Below are 20,616 nucleotides of genomic sequence, written 5' to 3'. Positions count from 1 at the left end.
TAATCATTTTTTACCCCATTCCTACCAACTGCACCTTAAGGGGAGCAATAAGGATTTCTTTGAAATACAACAATGTTTCATAGTTATAAGAGACATCTTGCTTTTCTATATGCACCTCTGGCAGTGGTTGTTATTTGTATTTTACAACATAGCTATCATTAATATTATCCTTTTTAGAATGTAAAGACAAAATGTGATCGAAAAATTCACCTTTATGGATATTAGAATCATTTCAGTTAACATTTAAACACAGTCTACAGAAATGTTGAAAATATGATTTTCTTCTACTGATGTCTGAGCATTCATCGATGCTATCTGTTATCTACTACTCTTCCCTGCCGCCCTGTTGAGACAAAATGAATCGACGCCAGAGCAACCGATCAGAAGTTGAAAGTACAATGTTTGATTTTGTGGTTCTATTTCATCCCGTTGTTTCAAATATTCGCTAGAAGTCCCAACAATATGGATACCCAGTTGACTTTCGCCTCTCGTCGGTCAGCTTTGGTGTGTTTACACGGGTGTGTGGCGTCCAGCCAGCCCTTAGCTTCAAATGTTGGACTGGGTAAGTGGAGCACAGTTACAATGGAGACCATCACCTGAAATAAGTCCCGTTCTAAGTATCAAGTATCTAAGCATTAAAGTTTCACATTAACGTGTGTTTTCACACAACAATGAATATTTTAAAGTCTCAACTCACACATGTGTTGGCTTTACGGCATTGCTTTGTGAGCTACCCTGTAATAAATAGTCACTTTTCATACAAAATGAACAATAAGTTCATAAAAAAGCATCCATTGTTACAGTTACCTTCCAAAAATGTCTGAAATAGTTAGCTTCACCATGAACAACAACCATACCACTGACATATCAATAATCTTACTAATATCATTTTTATTATTTGAATCATTATTATTTGAATCATTGCTTTAACAAATATTTATCTTATTTCATTATTTATGTATCTATTTATTTCTTGTATTCATCTGATCTTGTTAACACCACCTTATTCTTAACTTTTCTTTCCACTCTTAATTATTTTATTAATTTTACTGTATTGACTTTATTTTATTTTTAAGTATTTTATTTATAAATCATGCCTTTTATAATTTTACCATTGCTGTTGTTTTCTGTCTCTCTGTTATTCTGTGAAGCACTTTGGGCTGCATGATTTTATGTATGAAAGGTGCTATATAAATAAAGTTGAATTGAGTTGAGTAATGATGTATGAATATTTTAGTGGCAACACCTCTTAAATAGTACTTTCGGAAGATGGAATTTCTTTAAAAAGCAGCTTCATATAACTTTAAAATTTAACTATTTTTCAAAAGATCTCTCAATACTACAGGCTCAAAACACAGAGAATTACTTAGAGAGGTTTGAGGTACACTGGTCTAAGTTTGGAAAACATGAATTAACCTCAAAAGCTCACTAGAGGGAAACACTGTAAAATCTTATCACACATATAACAGCGATGGGTGCAGCCAGACCACAAAATGTATGTTATCGTTGTTTTTATGAAATGTCAGACTGGAAAATCTCCAGAGACCCTACATTTCTTTGACTGACCGTCAAGTATAGATAAAACCAATGCTCTGATAAGATTCTTTAAAATTTGGAAAGTCACTAGAGCTCAACTACATTATCGCTCCATGGATATATTTTTGTTTTTCCAGACATCCTGAAGCGAGGCGGTAATGCTGCAGATGCTGCAGTTGCTATTGCAGCGGCGCTGTCGGTAACAGAGCCGTGCAGCACGGGTCCTGGTGGAGACGCCTTCTGCTTGTTCTACAGCGGCCACACAGGAGAGGTCAGAGGACTTAACGGCAGGTGGCGACTCTTTCTTGTTATTCTTGTTATTGTCTTAATAACTCAGAAGATTTGTCTGACTGTCTCTCTTTTTGTCATCAGTGGTTGTTCACCCAGAGCTCAGACCCTGGACTTCCTGGAAGGTCGTGGCTACACTGCAGAAACCCCTCCTTCACCTTTTGATGCTTTGAATGTCACTGTACCAGGGGCCCCTGCATGCTGGTGTGATACAGTGCGGCTGTTTGGTAGCCATAAGGTGCGTTTGTGTTGGACTGTGTGTGCTTGTAAGTTTTTGATGTGTGAACTAGAAAGCCAAAATTCCATTTACTTATATCAATCACAATAATTTAACAATCCAATAAAAACACTGCAAAAGTAATAATTTACACCTGCTATCATTTCAAGTGGGCTTTTCATGCTCTTGTGTGTTTTCTAACTGCGGCGTTGAAGAAGCAGGCTAATGTAACTTAGCTATTTATGGTAGGATTTCAACACAGTCTATGGCCTAGATTAGAATGAATTACCCTAAAACAACCAACCTAGTTTAACTCTCCTGAACTTGGCAGAAAATAACTCTGGTGTTTTTTTTCAGTTGTAGTTATTCAGATGCAGAACAATTGGTCTGAGACTGTGTTTCCTGAGGACAACAATGCTCAATTTAAACATGAAAAGAAGAGACTCTAAACAGTCTTTGCGTCTTGAAAATAAACTGCATTAATCTATGTGCCTTTAAAGTGAAACTATTACAATTACATTCAGAGTCTTTGTTTAAGACTTTCTCTACAATGCTTCAAAGACTCTGCCTACTCATTTATAAAGCAACGTGTCTTCAAACTTTTCCGAAGTTATGTACTGAAATAGGAGAGTAGTGAGTATTACAGGAATTTCCTGAACACCTCATAATAAAGTAACCCCTGCAGTATTCTCTTACTCACACAGCTTCATAACATGTATTATATTCTTTTTTTCCTTTGTTCTAGAAACCCCTCAAAGGAAATTACAAGCATCTCTACCTCTCTTTTCTCCAAACAATGACTCACACTTCCTGCTCAGTGAGGTAATAAGCGTGTGTTTCCTCTCCCTGTTTCCTCAGCTGTCCCTGCAGGAGGTGTTGAGCGGGGCGGTGGAGCTCGCTGAGGCGGGGTTTCCTGTTGCCGAGGTAGCAGCCCACCACTGGGCGAACTCGGTCGCTGCTCTGAGGGATGATGGGAAGGAACTGGGGGGAGACCTGCTCATTGATGGTCATGCACCCAAAAGTGGACAAGTGTTCAAGAACCCTTCACTGGCCCGGACCTTGAGGGTAAATCCTTGAATCTAAAAGCCAAAACACAAATATTTAAAGGTTGTGTGAGGAGAACTTGGTTACTTTTTCCTGGATTGATTTTGTAGAATGAAATAGAACAATGCAGATCCTCAGAGAAACTACAAAACAGGTTTCACTTCTTCCCAGAGGTTGTTTGCTTTCTCTAAACTTGACTAAGCCTTCTGTATTGGAAGGCCTTGAATGAACCCAGGGAAATAATAGCTAATTAACTCTGAAACCATTAGTGTGCTGGACCTAATTTGGAAGGGAAGCAAGTGAGGGAGGAGTAGAGATTGTGCAGGGATGGGGAAAGGACACAAAATGGTAACAAGTTAAGGAAGGCTGGAGGGGAGGGTGTGGAAGCAGGACAAGGAAGGGTAGACTGGGAGATAATAGAAATGCAAAGATGAAATGGCCAGAAGAGAGAGGAAGAGAAGAAGCAGATGAAAATGAAGTTGAAACCATAGACACTTTTTTTTTTAATCCAAGAAGATCCCATTTTTTTCACATCACTGTGTGCATCACATATCCTATTGATGTCAGTCAGTCTGTAAACAGGGCCATCAAGAGGTTTCTTAAAAAGATCAACAAACGTAAAGACAGAATCTTTATTACAATATTAAGGTCTAAGAGAGGAAGTCTAGAAAGGTGTTGTTAGCTTCGGGGGTACTTCAGAAAGTGTCTCTAAACCTTTTTTTTTTTTTTACATTTTACGAACACAAACAAGAAAAAAGGATGGATCATATCAAACTTTCAGTGGACTGTAGCAGCATTTTTTTTAACCACACTTACATAGCTGATGGTCTCAAACACATTAAGAAGGCAAGTCATTCCACTAATGAACTCTTGACAAGGCTCATGTTAATTAGAAACCATTCCAGGAGACCACTTCATGAAGCAGACTGAGAGAATACCAAGAGTGTGCAAAGCTGTCATGAAGGAAAAAGGGGGCTACTTTACAGAATCTAAAATATAAAACATATTCTGCTTTGTTTAACACTTTTTTGTTAATTAAATAATTCCATATATGTTCTTTCATAGTTTTGATGTCTTCAGTATTAACCTACAGTGTTTAAAATAATCAAAATAAATTAAAAAAACATTGAATAAGAAGGTGTTTCCAAACTTTTGACTGGTAGTGTACATTGAAAGAAATCAAATAAAAAAAACATATAAATAGTGCAAATTTGGCTACAATATGCATTTATACATTCACAGCAAAAAGCTCAGAACTTTGAGTCATAAATGTCTCCTGAAACTGATCAGAAATTGTGTCTCTCGGTGCTAACGATCTCTATATAACACTTTTTAGTTAGGTGGGACTTTTTTTTGTCCAGGTCTTCTATTTTTCTGTCGCTCATGTGAATGTCGGACCATGATTCTCAGTGTGTGGGCAATGTTAGATTCAATAAAACCACACTCATTCTGTAATTTCCTGTCACTATGAGTTCACAGAACAATGGCTGACCCTTCCTCGTGTGTATGTGTGTGTCTCCTTGTGTCTCACAGTTTCAACACGCACCGGTCGATGCTCTTTTGAATTATTACATCAAAAACTCACTCTTTGATCATGCAAAAATGCAGGAACAATGCCAAGTACGCCCATGATAAAGCAACGCACACACAAAGACGGCCGTACTCACTCACACACACACACAATCAGATTCCTGAGATGGCAGAAACAAAAGCAGTGACCTCAGCCTCACTGATGGATGGTTTGTATGGCATCATAAAGGTCATTCTTCAGTGATGACGATGTGTTACTTCCTCGTGGTGATAAATCATCCATTGACTCACACACATTCACGCCCAGATACACCTCTGTTGATTGGTTAACATTGAATTAAATGGTAAATACAATGATTGACACGTTTAATAGGCACTTTTTATTCCAAATCATAAACTCCTGTGACATCTATAATGAAAAGTATATCTTTCATATTTGTGTCTTTTTCTGTCCTTATGATTGACTATTGCTGATTGATCGATTGGTTTATTGATTAAAAGGAGCTGGGTGAGCTGGGAAAACCTGCTTTCTACCAGGGCAGAGTGGCCCAAGCCATCGTCGATATCATCGACCAACATGGAGGAATCATGACTGTGGATGACCTCAGCAGCCATGACAGTGAGGTCATCTCCCCTATAAGCACAGAATACAAGGTGAGGTCAGTGCTTTGGAAGCTCATTCTGTCAGTTTTTCATGGATCTGTTCACCAGAGGAAATGACTGTGTTGTGTGTTTAGGGTGTGCGTCTGTGGGAGCCCCCTCCTAACAGTCAGGGATTGGCTGCTTTGCTGCTTCTCAACATCCTGGAGAACTTCCCTCTGAAAGGTATTGACAGGCACATTGATGCAATGTAGTAGCAGAGATTAAAAAGGACATCATGTAAGGGAATCCTAAATCTCAAATTTGAAAACATACTTAATGTTAAAAAATCAATACATACATTATCGTGAATCCCTGTTCACACCACATTATGACAGACGTGGAGGGCTCTGTTTGTGCTGCTCAAACCACTGAAACATTGTATTTGAAAAACCGTGGATGAAGCTCCTGATGCAGTTGCTAACAGGGACTAATTTGTTGGTAGAAAGTTGTTTCAGGGTAAATCTATAGATTATCCAGACTGTTGTGATTTTCAAATGTAGTAATACAGCCCCTGAGCAGCTCAAACAAAACCCTGTTTTCCAAGTTTTGTTGACCCTGCACAGGTTAAGCAGGTACAGATTGTGGGATGGTGTTTGTGGCATTATAGCTAATTTATTATGACGTGTGCTGCTGACCTTTTGGCCAGGTCACCCCTGTGAAGAGGTCTTGGTCTCAATGGGTATTATTTGGTTAGAGAAAAATAATAACATCTCCCTAACTGTAAAATATCTGTAGTGAAAACAAGTTAGTTGTAATCTATCTCTGGCACAATGCCTCAATGGTTCTATTATTGTTTAGTGTTGTACATGGTCCCCTTTACAAATACAATTAATAAATTACATGTAATAACAATAATAATAGTAAAATGTTAATTTTCGAAATTACATCACATGCATAATGTTTGTAGATCTGAGGGATGTGCTTAAGTGACTGATTTCGGAGTACTTTGAACAAAAATTTAAACCACAAGTTACCAATATGCCAAAGGTAAGAAAGCATTCATATAGTGGTGGAAAAAAAGTTTTTGGACAACCTTAAAATTTTACACAATCTCAAATATTGTCATGAAAATTTTGTGGAAAAATATTTTTTAATGTCTGTCTAAATTGGACTGATATAAACAAATACAAAATATATTTTTTATCTTTATTGTTTACAAGAAAACTAACAAAGCTAAATTCGTGACAGTTTCAATATATCAGTTCTCAACATTGTTGGTATAAAAGTCAACATATAACAAAGAATGTGTTCAAAACTGAACAAAAAATAAATAAACCTGGCTGTGACTGTACTCCAAGAAATGGCATTGTCTGAATTAAGCAAAATGTGTCAAATACAGCTAAACAGAGGATCACAATGTGCGGGTGAAGTATTTTATATTCATTTAATAACCTCTGGAAGATCTAGCACCACCAGTCTTGGGTCCTCCAAGGTTACACATTTCTCGGGTTGAGTGTCTATATGCCAGCCTACGTACAACTTTATCTCCATTTTTCTAGATCAAAATACTGACAAATTGTTCCATGCTATGCCATCTGTCATCTGTTCCTGTTTACATCCAGGTAGTCGAGCATTATAAACTGTGGCAGTAGCCAGAGCTAATAATGGGTGATGGAGGGCTAGTCTACAGTTTAGACACAACTTTGACCTCCTTCTCATTTCTCCAATAAAAGTACTGATAGTTTGTTCTACCGACTAATAATAACAAAACGCAAACAAGCACATCCCTAGCGAGTATATATTCACTTTTTTTCCAATAAAGATGAGTGTACCTTCTGTTTTATTGGTTGCTCCTGTAATCAGTTCCTCTACCTCCTACAGGGAGAAAACAAAAAGGCACAGAAAAATACATATTTTTTTGATCATAAAACTCAATCTGCAAACATCTGTAAATCTCTGAATTGTCAATTATCATTCTGTGGTTTGTGTTGAGTGTGCTTTTTGGTATTTGTAGCTGCAGGCCACAACAGCTCTGACTACATCCATGTACTTGTGGAGGCTGTGCGCATGGCACTTACTGATGCTATGTGTTACCTGGGTGACCCGGACCATGTGACCATCCTGTTAGAAACATTACTGGAAAAGAGCTACAGTCACCAGCGAGCACAGCAAATCAGCATGGACAGGTGTGTGTGTGTGTGTGTGTCTGTGTGTGTGTGTGTGTGTCTGTGTGTCTGAGTGTGTGTATCCGTTAGTACCAGTGTGTACCAGTCGGGCTCTGTTGACTTTAGATAGGACTGTGGACTTTTACTTCCCTGCAGTCTTAATGTCCGTCCCTACATGCTGTGGTGTGTGGGTGTCTCTATTTTGGCAACAATGTGTATTTACTGGTCAGTTCTGTAGACTTTGAACTTTATGAGCGACAAGACAAACAAACAGACAGACTATAAATGTATTAAAGAATATTATGATATAATAACATGCGCAAACACAAACACAGCATCTGCGATCAAATGCAGATGTTCTGTTTTATATTCCAATAACTTTGACTTACTGAGAAAGTATTACTGTGTTATGAAACACATACATTAACATTCATAAATCCTACACTTCCCTGGATCAGTGCCATTTATTTGTTTCACATTAAACTACACAAATAAAACTAGAAAAAATATTTAAGCCCTTGCAGGTGTGGTAAAATCCTGTAAATGTTTATATGAAAACCACACCCAAAAGACACATAAAAGGCAACACAAACATACTATGATCACTATAACAATGTTGGTTTTAGTGTTCCATTCATTTTCCATCAACAGACAGAACTTAAAGACTTCAACCAACTTCAAAAAAACAAGCCAACTATGCCTTCACATCAGTTCTGTTTACTTGCACATAACAAACCGGGCAACAGCAAGATCACAGGAAAGCAGGAAATTACAACTCATATTTTCATACTGTAAACCTGCTTTCACAAATAGCTCATAACCAATCAGATTTCTAGATATCTCCAACACCTTATTTGTTTTTGAAACAAAGGCTGAAATGTGGTTTATTATGGATGTATGATACAACAGCGGAGCACCATACACAGCTGTTAAAGAACACGACATAACAAAAACACATTATAATAAAGGTAATGTAACGATAGCTTCTAACTGCGCAATGATATTCTCCTATTTCCTTTTAAATATAATTAATAAAGATATTTCGTCATATCTTTTGAAAATAGATGATTGTTAGGTGATTACCACCTTTTCCTCATTATTTTCTTTCAATGCATTTCAAACCTCTTATAATTTCTTGAGCTTGAAAAAGGGTGAAAACAGCGAGTATTCCTCTATAAAAGTTAAAAAATGCATCTTCCAGACATTAAAAGCTGGCAACTCACATTAAAAGCTAGCTAGCTGGCTTCTTTCATGTTTACACAAACAAAGTAGTAAAAAGGACAATTTGTGGTTTCCCTTTGCTTCCAGTCTTGCTGTTATAGGACACATAAACTTGCTGCTGGTTGCAACTATACTGTAAAAGCACAACTATAATGATAGAGTTTGTTATGTATAGATAAAACAAATAAAACATCAAAAACAAATTAATCTTTTTTATCATAAATGCCTCAAGAGGAGTAACTGAATGAACATGTGAAAGTATCCTCAATGTAGTATTTTATCTCATGTATTATTTCCTCTCTCTGTTTGTTCCTGATTATTCTTGATATTTGTAAAAACAGCAAAGAAAATCCAGGCTTCATGCATGTCTTTTAATGTTGTGTTTCTGCAGGGTCATGAAAGACACAGAGCCCGGCCTGACGACAGGAAGTGACACGGTCTATTTCTGTGTGATTGACAGTGAGGGCAATGCCTGTTCATTTGTCAACAGTGTATATATGGGCTTTGGAAGTGGGCTGGTCCCCAAGGATTGTGGATTCTCACTACAGGTCTGAGGGGTCTGAATGTGTGTGCGTGCGTTTGTGTGCCTTTGACATTGAGTACGTTAAACTGTCTCAGTAACTACGACTGTGAATATCTGATGACAAACTGGGTGCTTACTTTTTATGGTGAAGCTAAGAACAGAATAGAGCATGTATAACAGATTTTATGATGCTGCTTTGCATGCACAGTATCCTCTAAAAGCAGGGGTGTACAGTGTGCCTGTGCTTTTTGTGTGTCTATGTAAATATGTGTGATGCAAACCTGGAAACTTTTTCAAAAAATCAATCATGGACTAAACTTACAAAGGCATACCGCTGTTGCAAAATGATAAGCATTTCTATATAACGTCTCCATATCAAAGAAGATGTGCCTGTGAAACGTGCCAAAACAAAAGAACAGGACATCGAATGGGAACATCAGAATGACTCATTCATAGTGTGTGTCATTATGTGAAATCTTCTTTCCTCACAGAACCGTGGTGCCTTCTTTTCTCTTCACCGTAACCATGTTAACTGCGTTGCTGGTGGGAAACGGCCTTATCACACCATAATACCTTCACTTCTTACCGATGCTGCAACAATGTCACAAAAACCTCGACTCCTCGCTGCACTGGGGGTGATGGGGGCTTTAATGCAACCTCAAGGACACGTTCAGGTACATTATAATAAAATGCATTCACAATAAGTAAAGTTGAACCTGCTTAGCATGATTCAGTCTTATGTTTTAATGACTCAGTTTCTAATATTTCTCTTGTTTTTTAGGTTTTGTTAAACATGTTGGAATTTGGTATGAATCCTCAACAAGCTCTGGATGCACCGAGAGTCTTTGTGCAGTATAACCAAAAAAGTATGCCCCCCCACAAACTTACTCACACACTGAGTCTGTTGTATTGGTTTATGTTTTATCTATACATCTTGTCATTTTACGCTGGGGTCTGCTCTTAAATGTAATTGCAAACTGTGACTTGAGCTGCACAGGACATAGAATTAATACCCGTACCAATTATCTGTGTGACAGGCAAAGAGTGGTCGGTTAATCTGGAGGAGGGCATTGATCAGGAAGTGGCTGAGGAGCTGAGGAGGCGGGGTCACAAAGTCAACTGGCCAATCACAGGTACCTTTTTTATGATGGATTAATTTGTTGCTGTAAAGGCCTCATGATGTTTTAACATAAACCATTCTCATCTATGAATCAAATCAGTAAGAAAAATGAACTGAAAAAAGCAGGAAAGAAAAAATGGTTTGCAGACTTTGTGCAAGATGACAATGAAAGTATGTTCTAGGAGTCCAGTCAGGGTTCCCACGCGTCCTGGAAAACCTGGAAAACCTGGAAAACAGTTGACCAGTTTTCCAGTACTGGAAAACACCTGGAAAATGGGAGAAAAAGTAAAATGTCCTGGAAAATCACAGATAGTCCTGGAAAATTATTCCAACATGGCTGCGTTCGACCTGACCCTATTAACAAAACACATCCCCATTCATTGAAAGTTGAGTGCACACTGTGCTGGAAAAGACAGCGACACTGCACAACTTTTATCACATCTTTTCTCCTTCACTTCATAATCATGCATTCACAGAAAACGGGGGTATATTGTTTATGTTTTATGGTACATTTGGCTCAATTACCGTACTCTAGCTCAGTTGTTCTCAAGGTGGGGTCCTGAGACCCCTGGGGGTCCGCGAACCATAGCGTGGGGGTCCGTGAAATAATTTGAATACATTTCTAGTAAATCATAAAATTGTGCTGTGTCATTACAAAACAGCATATACACCATTGTTATGATACCATTTGGTGGCTCGAAGGGATATGTGAGTCTTGCTACTGTTAATTTTCTGAAAGCGTTTAAGATCAATTACTTGAAAAGTATAAATGCTGTCATGTTGAGTCCACAAGGAATGAAATGACCCCCTGTTTTAAAGTATACAAGTGGTATTTACTTGATTCAAATTGAAGTGTTATCTGTTTATCACTATGGTGCAGGTCTGAAGTATTTACATTGATACGTTTTACAATACAGATAGTTCCAAGGGCAACTAAGAGTGCAAATGGTAGTAAGCATGTGCTTTAGTGATGGGAAGTTTGGCTCTTTTCAGAGAGCCGGCTCTTTCGACTCGGCCCCCAAAGAAGAGCCGGCTCTTTCGACTCCCGCGCGGCTCTTAATTTAGGATCTGTTGTAGCCGTATGTTTTACCTTAACTTTGCAAAAACTAATGATTTGTGTTGAAAACACTTTTACGTACAGTGTTTTTATGAGAAGCCTTAAAATTGCCCAATTGTGTGCATTTATTCTGTTGCAAAATCATTCTCACCCTGATCCTAGGGTTAGGGTTAGGGTTAGGATTAGGGTTAGGATTAGGGTTAGGGTTAGGGTTAGGGTTAGGATTAGGGTTAGGGTTAGGGTTAGGATTAGGGTTAGGGTTAGGATTAGGGTTAGGGTTAGGGTTAGGGTTAGGGTTAGGATTAGGGTTAGGGTTAGGATTAGGGTTAGGGTTAGGGTTAGGATGAGGGTTAGGGTTAGGGTTAGGATTAGGGTTAGGGTTAGGATTAGGGTTAGGGTTAGGGTTAGGATTAGGATTAGGGTTAGGGTTAGGATTAGGGTTAGGGTTAGGGTTAGGATTAGGGTTAGGATTAGGGTTAGGGTTAGGATTAGGGTTAGGGTTAGGGTTAGGATGAGGGTTAGGGTTAGGATTAGGGTTAGGGTTAGGGTTAGGATTAGGGTTAGGGTTAGGGTTAGGATTAGGGTTAGGGTTAGGGTTAGGATTAGGGTTAGGGTTAGGATTAGGGTTAGAATTACGGTTAGGGTTAGGGTTAGGATTAGGGTTAAGGTTAGGGTTAGGATTAGGGTTAGGGTTAGAATTAGGGTTAGGGTTAGGGTTAGGGTTAGGATTAGGGTTAGAATTAGGGTTAGGGTTAGGGTTAGGATTAGGGTTAGGGTTAGAATTAGGGTTAGGGTTAGGTTTAGGGTTAGGATTAGGGTTAGAATTAGGATTAGGGTTAGGGTTAGGATTAGGGTTAGGGTTAGGGTTAGGATTAGGGTTAGGGTTAGGGTTAGGATTAGGATTAGGGTTAGGGTTAGGATTAGGGTTAGGGTTAGGGTTAGGATTAGGGTTATGGTTAGGGTTAGGGTTAGGGCTAGGGTTAGGATTAGGATTAGGGTTAGAATTAGGATTAGGGTTAGGGTTAGGGTTAGGGTTTGGATTAGGGTTAGGGTTAGGATTAGGATTAGGGTTAGGGTTAGGATTAGGGTTAGGGTTAGGGTTAGGTTTAGGGTTAGGATTAGGGTTAGGGTTAGGGTTAGGATTAGGATTAGGGTTAGGGTTAGGATTAGGGTTAGGGTTAGGATTAGGGTTAGGTTTAGAACCAAAACTAAATTTAAGCATACAGAACCAGAACCAAACTTACGCAAAGAGAACCACAATCAAACTCAACCAGAACCAAACCAGAACCAAACCAGAACCAAACCAGAACCAAACCAGAAACGAACCAGAAACGAATGAGAGCCGAACCGAACCAGAACTGAACCAGAACTGAATCAGAGCCGAACCGAACCAGAACTGAACCAGAACTGAACCAGAACCGAACCAGAACCGAACCAGACCCGAACCAGAACCGACCCGAACCAGAACCCTACCAGAACTGAACCAGAACCGGAACCGAACCGAACCAGAACCGAACCAGAACCGTACCAGAACTGAACCAAAACTGAACCAGAACCGAACCAGAACCGAACCGAACCAGAACCATACCAGAACCGAACCAGAACCGAACCAGAACCGAACCAGACCCAAACCAGAACCGTACCAGAACTGAACCAGAACCGAACCAGAACCGAACCAGAACCGAACCAGAACCGAACCAGAACCATACCAGAAACGAACCAGAACTGAACCAGAACCGTACCAGAACCGAACCAGAACCGAACCAGATTTGAACCAGAATCGAACCAGAACAGAACCGAAACAGAACCAGAACCGAACTCAAGCAAAGTGAACCAAAACCAGAACCAAACTCAAGCAAACAGAACCAGAACCAAACTCAAGCAAACATTATTAAAGTCCTCAGGTTGGCATTGAGAAAAATCCGATGCCTCAGCTTGGATGGGCTGATCCGATTTCTCCTCTCAGTGAGTATTTGCCCGGTCTTCAAGAAGACTCTCTCTGAAGGAACAGATGTAGCCACGATACACAGCCTCCCCTCCATCACCTGAATCCTATATCCTCACATGTGATTGGCCGCATGGCCGCCATGCTGACCAATCAAAACAAAGTCCTGCTGTGAGCAGAGCTGGGGCTGAGCACTGAGAGAGCTAAGGAGGGAAAGGAACAAACTGGGAGCCGGCTCTTCTGATTCACTATAAAGCATCGGCTCTCAGAGCCGCAGCTTTTGATCATGACACATCACTAATGTGCTTAATCTGTGTTACAATTATGAGGGGGCCATGGGCAGTTTTCTCACCTGTAAGGGGTCTCTGGCTCCAAAAAGTTTCAGAACCCCTGCTCTAGCTAGTAGGAGTGCAAACTCCCGATAGTGAAAACAAATGGAACAAAAAGAGCGACACAGCTGCACAGAAACTCCACGTTGTAGACATCCCTGATCATAACAGACATCGCCATGCAGGAAGACAGTTTACATTTTTTTATTCTCTGAGAGATCTTCAAATACAGAGTGCGTCTTTACACCGGTGTGATTTTTTCATAGTTTAACTCAAATAAAAAAACGTGACATTTGCTTTGTTTTATATCGACCACTTAGCAGGATGAATATTATGATTAAGCAGGTATATTTTGAGTTTGAGTTGAGTTGAGAAACATTTGTGGCCATTTTTGTCATTCAGATCTATTTAGGTCATTAATGCACTGATCCTCTGATCATTATTATTATTTAATTATTTCAATAAGGCAGCTTCCTGATTCCTTTGCTGGCTCTTTTGTTTTTTACTTAGCTCATTTTATATTATTTGAGAAAAGAGAAAGCTGAGATGTTGCCCATCATTGTTACTTGGTTGCACTAATTAAGTGAAGTGCTGTACATCTGTGGTTGCATTATTCTATTATCAATTTGCCATAATTTTTAAGTATGTAAGAGATGATTTCATTGATAGCCATAGACTACATGTCTTTCAATGTAGACTTCCACTGAGAGGAACATATTAGACTATTTAGGAACTAAATTAGGAACTAAATTTAGACTGTCATACCAGCATGATCATCACTGAAAATGTCCTGGAAATGTCCTGGAAAATGATCTCTGGAAAAGAGTGGGAACCATGCCAGTGCTTGGGCTCTTTTTGTAAGTGATGACATATTTCAGGTTTTATCTGTTAAAAAATGTTTTACTTGTCCTGGTAAAAAGCCATTAGTAAAAAGATATTACTCTGAAAACTGTGGTACGAGGCTGCAGTTTTGACAAAACCAGTTGCTTCCTGATCAAACTGAATATTTGAGTGTTCCTCTTTCCTACTCCTGGTATTGATTTGATTACGCAAACCTCCTCTTTGGCTTTTCTGAAGAATTTGAACTAACAGACACCTTCAGGGTTAGGAAATTAAACTTACATGGAAGTACCAAAAAACTGCACTTCCTTGGATGGCCACTAGGGGCTGGTCCTGGAAGCAAACCTATCCCAATAATCTCATTGATAAGTTGTTTTTAAAATGCATGAAAAGGGTTCATATAACTCACCTTATTAATGGATGGTAGTAGACCAAATTGAGTCACGGAATTGAACCCATGGCTATCCACCCTCTTTCGGATATGGGCTCACAAAAGCTAATATGGTAAAAACAAAAATGGCAAACTAGAGACTTCGATATCGTAGTCCAACTAGTTTCTAAATCTCTTCTTTTATACAGTTTATGATGTTACTGATGATGATATCACTTCTTTTTAAACCTTGTGTTTGTATGGATGATAGGCTCTTTTGTCTCCCCTTACGTACAGGTCATTTGCAAATAATACCATGAAGGATAGGTGCTAGTGGCTATTTTAAAAAAGAAGAATTGGGGTTCTGGTGGCCTAGCTGTCTAAGCGCCCCATGTATAGAGGCTATAGTCCTCATCACAGAGGTTGTCAGTTCAACTCCCGGCCAGTCGACCATTTACTGCATGTCTTCCCCCACTTGCTACTCCCCCCATTTCCTGTCTCTCTTCAGCTGTTCTATCCAATAAAGGCGAAAAGCCTCCAATTGCGTTGCTATGATGCTAAAGATTTCCAAGGCAACTAACACATCATATTAAAAACACATCTGGTATGTTGAATTCTTCAAAATTATTATGTAAATTCAATGATTAAATGGTGTTAGTTAAAAATACAAAGGTAGGCCCACAATAAACCTGACATTCTTAAATGCCTTTTTCTTTAACTAACTTTATAAAGCAAAGACAGCCATGCAGATCCTTGATGTAGTTTTCTGGTTGTGTTTGATCCCTAAGGTAACTTTATTACTGGTTTAGATATTGTTCATTTATTAACATGCAAACCAAATTAAGGAAGTGGACATGTATTTGCTCTTTATTATCCTAGAAACATGATAAAAAAGCGGTGAGTATCTCCCTCACAGCCTCACTGATATCTTCCTGTTCTCAGAAATACAAAGGTACAGGTAACTGGACATTAATTTTAGAAGGCTTCATCTCATGATCTTAATGAGACACAACATACTTTGTTTTACTTTGGAAACAAGGACAAAAGAAGAACAAGCTCATTAGACTTTATGTATTCTTTCTCATTACACACAGGTCACAAGAGGTCCCAGTTTGGGCGTGGACAGATCATCACAGTCGGGGATTGGTGGAACTTATCCGTCAGTCAAGCTCATCTTCCATCCAGGGTTCTGTGGGCAGGGTCAGATCCCAGAGGAGATGGATGTGCTCAGGGATACTAGACGTACGTGACTTCCTCTTCTCTTCACTGTAGAGAGACTTCTCAAAAAGCTTTCAGAGGGCAAATCTCTGCTCATGAAATGGAGAGCAAAAGTACTACCAGTATGTGGCTGAGACATTCTTCAACTAAAGTTCATATCGCAGTCATTCCTCAGCATCATAGCATCTGTTTTAAGGGTTCTATTTCCTTAATATCTGCTTTATAGATGACACTGTTTACTGCTCACAAATCTTGAACTGTTTCCTAACTGTGTTTATTTAGACTGCTTCACAGTTTAAGATACACCTGATTCCAAGAGATGTGCCTTTGCTCTTAAATGTCGCACAACTAACCGGAAGTGTTTATTAGAAATCACAATAGTTTGAGTACAAGTCTAACCCTTATTCATGAGAGTATGATATTTAAACTGGAAAACATTTTACTTGACAAATGAAGTTGAGATAATGTTTTAAAGTAATGTGAATGAAGACAATCAGTGTTATAATTCTATAAAAGTCTCTTTCCTACATTGAATTGAAGTATATTTGTTTCTTGTACAAATCATCACTCTGTATTTTAATTTATCAAAAGAGTATGCTTGATGTAGTCATGATTTTGTGAGTTTTCTTACAAATTATAAATAAAATGCATTTATTATTATGTCAAGTGTGATTTGGGCTCAATATCGTACCAGGAATAGTTTATTTTGCTTTGAGTGACACACACAGGCCAAAATATAAACACATGCAGAAACAGGATCCTATGAACATGCATTGAAGAGATGTCAGAGTGAGGGGGCGCCCCGGGCATTTTGAGGTTTGGTGTCTTGCTCAACAGTAGCTCAGCAATGCTCAGGAGGTGAACTGGCACCTCTCCAGCAGACAGTCAATCCTCCATACTTTGTCTTGTACCGGGACTTGAAGGCAAGTCCCTACAGACTGATCTACTGCTGCCCCTGACCTCTGTCCTAATCAATCAATGCTGAGCATCCCTAAGATACCAGCTGGATTTGTATTGGTGAAAAAAAAACACTGTTTGCTGACATCCTGCATGCTTGATCAACATTGATATCTCTTCTAGCACTGGTACCATTTGTAAAGTTATGAATACTGTAAATCACAGTAACATTTCTCCACATTTAGCTCTAAAATGTCTCTTTTTTATCCTATTTAGAGCACTGTTGTGATCATTTTCACATTTATTTTTGTAGTGACAAATATAATTAAGATAAATTCACTGTTAAATATAAATACAAATGTTCAACGTTACATCTGCATGTTTAATATAAATATCAATGTTAAATCTGAATTCTAAATATAAATATAAATATTAAATCTAAATTCTAAAATTATATATAAATGTTCAACGTTAAATCTAAATGTTAAATATTAATATAAATGTTCAGTGTTAAATCTAAACGTTGAATATGAAAAGAAAATGAAAAAAGACACTCTAAATGTTAAATGTTGCTCTACGATCCTAAATATTTAGCTTATATGCAAATTCACACTGCCAGAGGAAGTACCAAAATAAAAGCTTCATAAAGCGACCATAGTCCGTGAGTACCAAAGGTTGGCTCAGTGCTGACTCTGAGGGTTATGGAAAGTCTTACTGGCCTCGAAAACTGCCTTTTCAATATTTTCTGCTAAATGAGTTCACATTTTTGGCGACAGGCTGTCCCGCAAGCAACTCGTAGGAGTCATTGCTGACAGATTACAGTTGGGATATATGTATCTCTTTATGAACCTTTTATTTTGGTAATTCCGCTTGGCTGCAGAGGGAATTAGCATGTCAGCCAAATATGTATTGGGTATTAAATGATGGTGTTGGATTGGTGAATCAACATGAATACTCATTGATACCCTATTTTAGACATTATCAGAGGCCATACAGAGAGACTATTTTGATAATGGTATCAAAGAACTGTTGTGTAAGTTTAAAAAATTGCTGGTTTTACTGGGTAGCCAGCAGGGCCTGATGGGAATGTTCACGAGTCATTAGATCAGCTGCCCCATGCAAAACAACTTAATAAGTGTAAAAATTCCCACAGAATGACTCTTACTGTTGCACCGCTGTCATATCAAATTTTACACCAAGTAGTAAAGCTTAAAAAAAATCCTGTCTGATGTTATTACTTCTTGCACAGAGAGAGGATTTGTTGTATAGTTTGTACTCTCTGACCTCCTTCTTGAACCACCATTAGGCATATTTTCACAAATTTAGCCTCCATTTAACAAAGATGACAAACAGTTACTATTTACAATGACTGATTTACTGTTGCCTGGCACCTCAAAACCAAACCAGCTGTGGATAAAGAAAATCTTTACTAAAATCTTAGTTTGCATGTATCAGTGAAATCAGCTGATTGAATAAAAAACACATTTTATAATTCCATGACATCATGGTCTTTTTTACTGGCAAAGCTCTGAATACATGCAGTATTCTGTGAGGCATCTGATCCATTCATTGCACTTTACATCTGTGCATATTTGGCCTTTATTTCTGTGAATTTCTAGGTTTCAGGAAACGCTCTGCTAACCCCATCCTACCACACAGACAGGATAAATACAGAGAAGTGAAATTAAATGACAGTAGATTTAGTAGCTTGGATGTGTGAATCAGGATAATGAAAATATGGGCAACTTGGTAAACATCTTATGAACCACTTTCACCCTGGAGCAGGCAGCTTAAACACTTTATCAAATCTCTTGATGTAGAAACATGTTGGACTTTGTTTCACTTTTTATCCCCTTAATGCTCCAAAGCCCACCCGGTACCAACCATTTACTCCCATAAAGAGCCACGTGTTTGGTCACCCAAACACACTCCGGTTTACACAATCTGCCTCAATAAACACTGGTTCAAACACCTCGTTAGTGCAGGTCGCTCTTGGTCAGTCACAGCTTACAGTGCAGTTTATCTGAATTCCAGCAGGATTATAAAGCAGCTCAACACATTCTGGCCCCTATAACACACGTATGTATGCATACATACATGGCCTTTATGGCCTTCTTGACACAGTGCTATTAGGAGTCATGTTATAGCCTAGTGCCCTATAAACCCGCTGAGCTCATTCTGACCTGGAAAGCAGCAGCTTGCATATGGACAGATATAATGAACATTGAAACAGTTTGGATCATCGTCTGATATAGGAGATTTATGTATATGTTTATATTTCAAGCTCTCTGTATATCCCTCAATCTACTCGTGGTTTGAATTGTAAAATATTTCATAAGCTAATATGGATCTGATAAAATACCATATCTACATTTGTTGCTAATTCATCTAATTAAGTAGCTTACTGTATTCAGGACTTTAACTTAAAATAGAGACTTCAATTATTCAACATTACTTCTTTAAATATAAGTCAAAAGTTTGGACACACCTTCTCATGCAATGGTTTTTATTTATTTTAATTATTTTCGACATTGTAGATTAATACTGAAGACATCAAAGCTATGAAATAATCTGGTTTTGCTATAATCTGGATTACAACAGTAGTCAAATAGGGCTATCTATTATGTACTAACCCTACCTCTGAACAACACAACTGATGGTCTCAAACACATTAAGAAGGCATGAACTCTTGACAAGGCTCATGTTAATTAGAAACCATTCCAGGAGACCACTTCATGAAGCAGACTGAGAGAATACCAAGAGTGTGCAAAGCTGTCATGAAGGAGAAAGGGGGCTGCTTTACAGAATCTAAAATATAAAATATGTTCTGCTTTGTTTAACACTTTTTTTGTGAATGAAATAATTCCATATATGTTCTTTCATAGTTTTGATGTCTTCAGTATTAATCTACAGTGTTTAAAATGTTAACATAAATAAAAACCATTGAATGAGAAGGTGTGTCCAATCTTTTGACTGGTAGTGTATGTGACTATTTGGACTTTTATGCCTTTATCGAGACATAGGATAGGCTAGTGGATAGAGTGGGAAACTGGGAGGGAGTGGTGCTGTGGGTTGGAATCGTAACTGGGCCTTGAGTACTATAGCCACATGGCAGAAAATTATGAATATGACATTTTTTTCGTTTCTTCAAATAAGTACTGTAATCTATCCTGCTTTAAGAAGCTACATGAGAACATTTTTCTTGCTGCATTGGCAAACATTTGTACTCATAATCAAGTAAGTCTTTTTTTGCCTGTAATATCTTGAAAAAAGATTCATACCTTGACTTGTCAGGTCAGTGTGGCTTGTAATTAGCTTAATACGATATTTTGACCACTAATGAGACAAATACACTCAGTAAGATCGGAGTTTTTGCAGTGTACATTCAAAATATAAAATGCTGACTGATAAAAAAAGGCAAAACAATTTTTTTTAGTGCTTCTTTTAACTTTACATTTTTTAGTGCTTCTTTTAACTTACATTTATTTAGAATAACACCTCTGTACACATCTGCCTTGAAACAAAGTTAACCAACAGAAAATGTACCTTTACATATATATATTATTAGTAATAAACAGAATGACTACGTATTGAAATATGTTGCAGTGACTCAGTCTTTCTCAGTCATTCTTGAAGAAATAAATTCTTTGAAGTTCTTTGTGAGACACTGCTGACTGAGAGGCTGTGGGAAACATGCACACAAACACAGACGCACACACTCACACACACGCACA

At 38.3% G+C, this 20,616-nt stretch overlaps 1 protein-coding gene across 1 annotated transcript; it reads left to right on the top strand.

The window, feature by feature from the left end:
- Positions 1–329: 329 nt before the first annotated feature.
- LOC117807620 (glutathione hydrolase-like YwrD proenzyme) lies at positions 330–16,152 on the top strand. Its single transcript, XM_034676959.1, has 12 exons — positions 330–562; positions 1,674–1,827; positions 1,909–2,062; positions 2,900–3,106; positions 5,117–5,269; positions 5,353–5,440; positions 7,212–7,383; positions 8,975–9,131; positions 9,598–9,780; positions 9,888–9,972; positions 10,144–10,239; positions 15,862–16,152. The coding sequence occupies exons 1-12, from the start codon at positions 463–465 to the stop codon at positions 16,005–16,007; spliced, it is 1,695 nt and encodes a 564-aa protein (XP_034532850.1). The 5' UTR covers positions 330–462; the 3' UTR covers positions 16,008–16,152.
- Positions 16,153–20,616: the final 4,464 nt, after the last annotated feature.

This window comes from Notolabrus celidotus, chromosome 2 (genome assembly GCF_009762535.1).
Source record: "Notolabrus celidotus isolate fNotCel1 chromosome 2, fNotCel1.pri, whole genome shotgun sequence".
Taxonomy (NCBI): Eukaryota; Metazoa; Chordata; class Actinopteri; order Labriformes; family Labridae; genus Notolabrus; species Notolabrus celidotus.
Note: the sequence above shows the minus strand (reverse complement) of the source record. Positions and strands in the feature narration are given on the sequence as shown.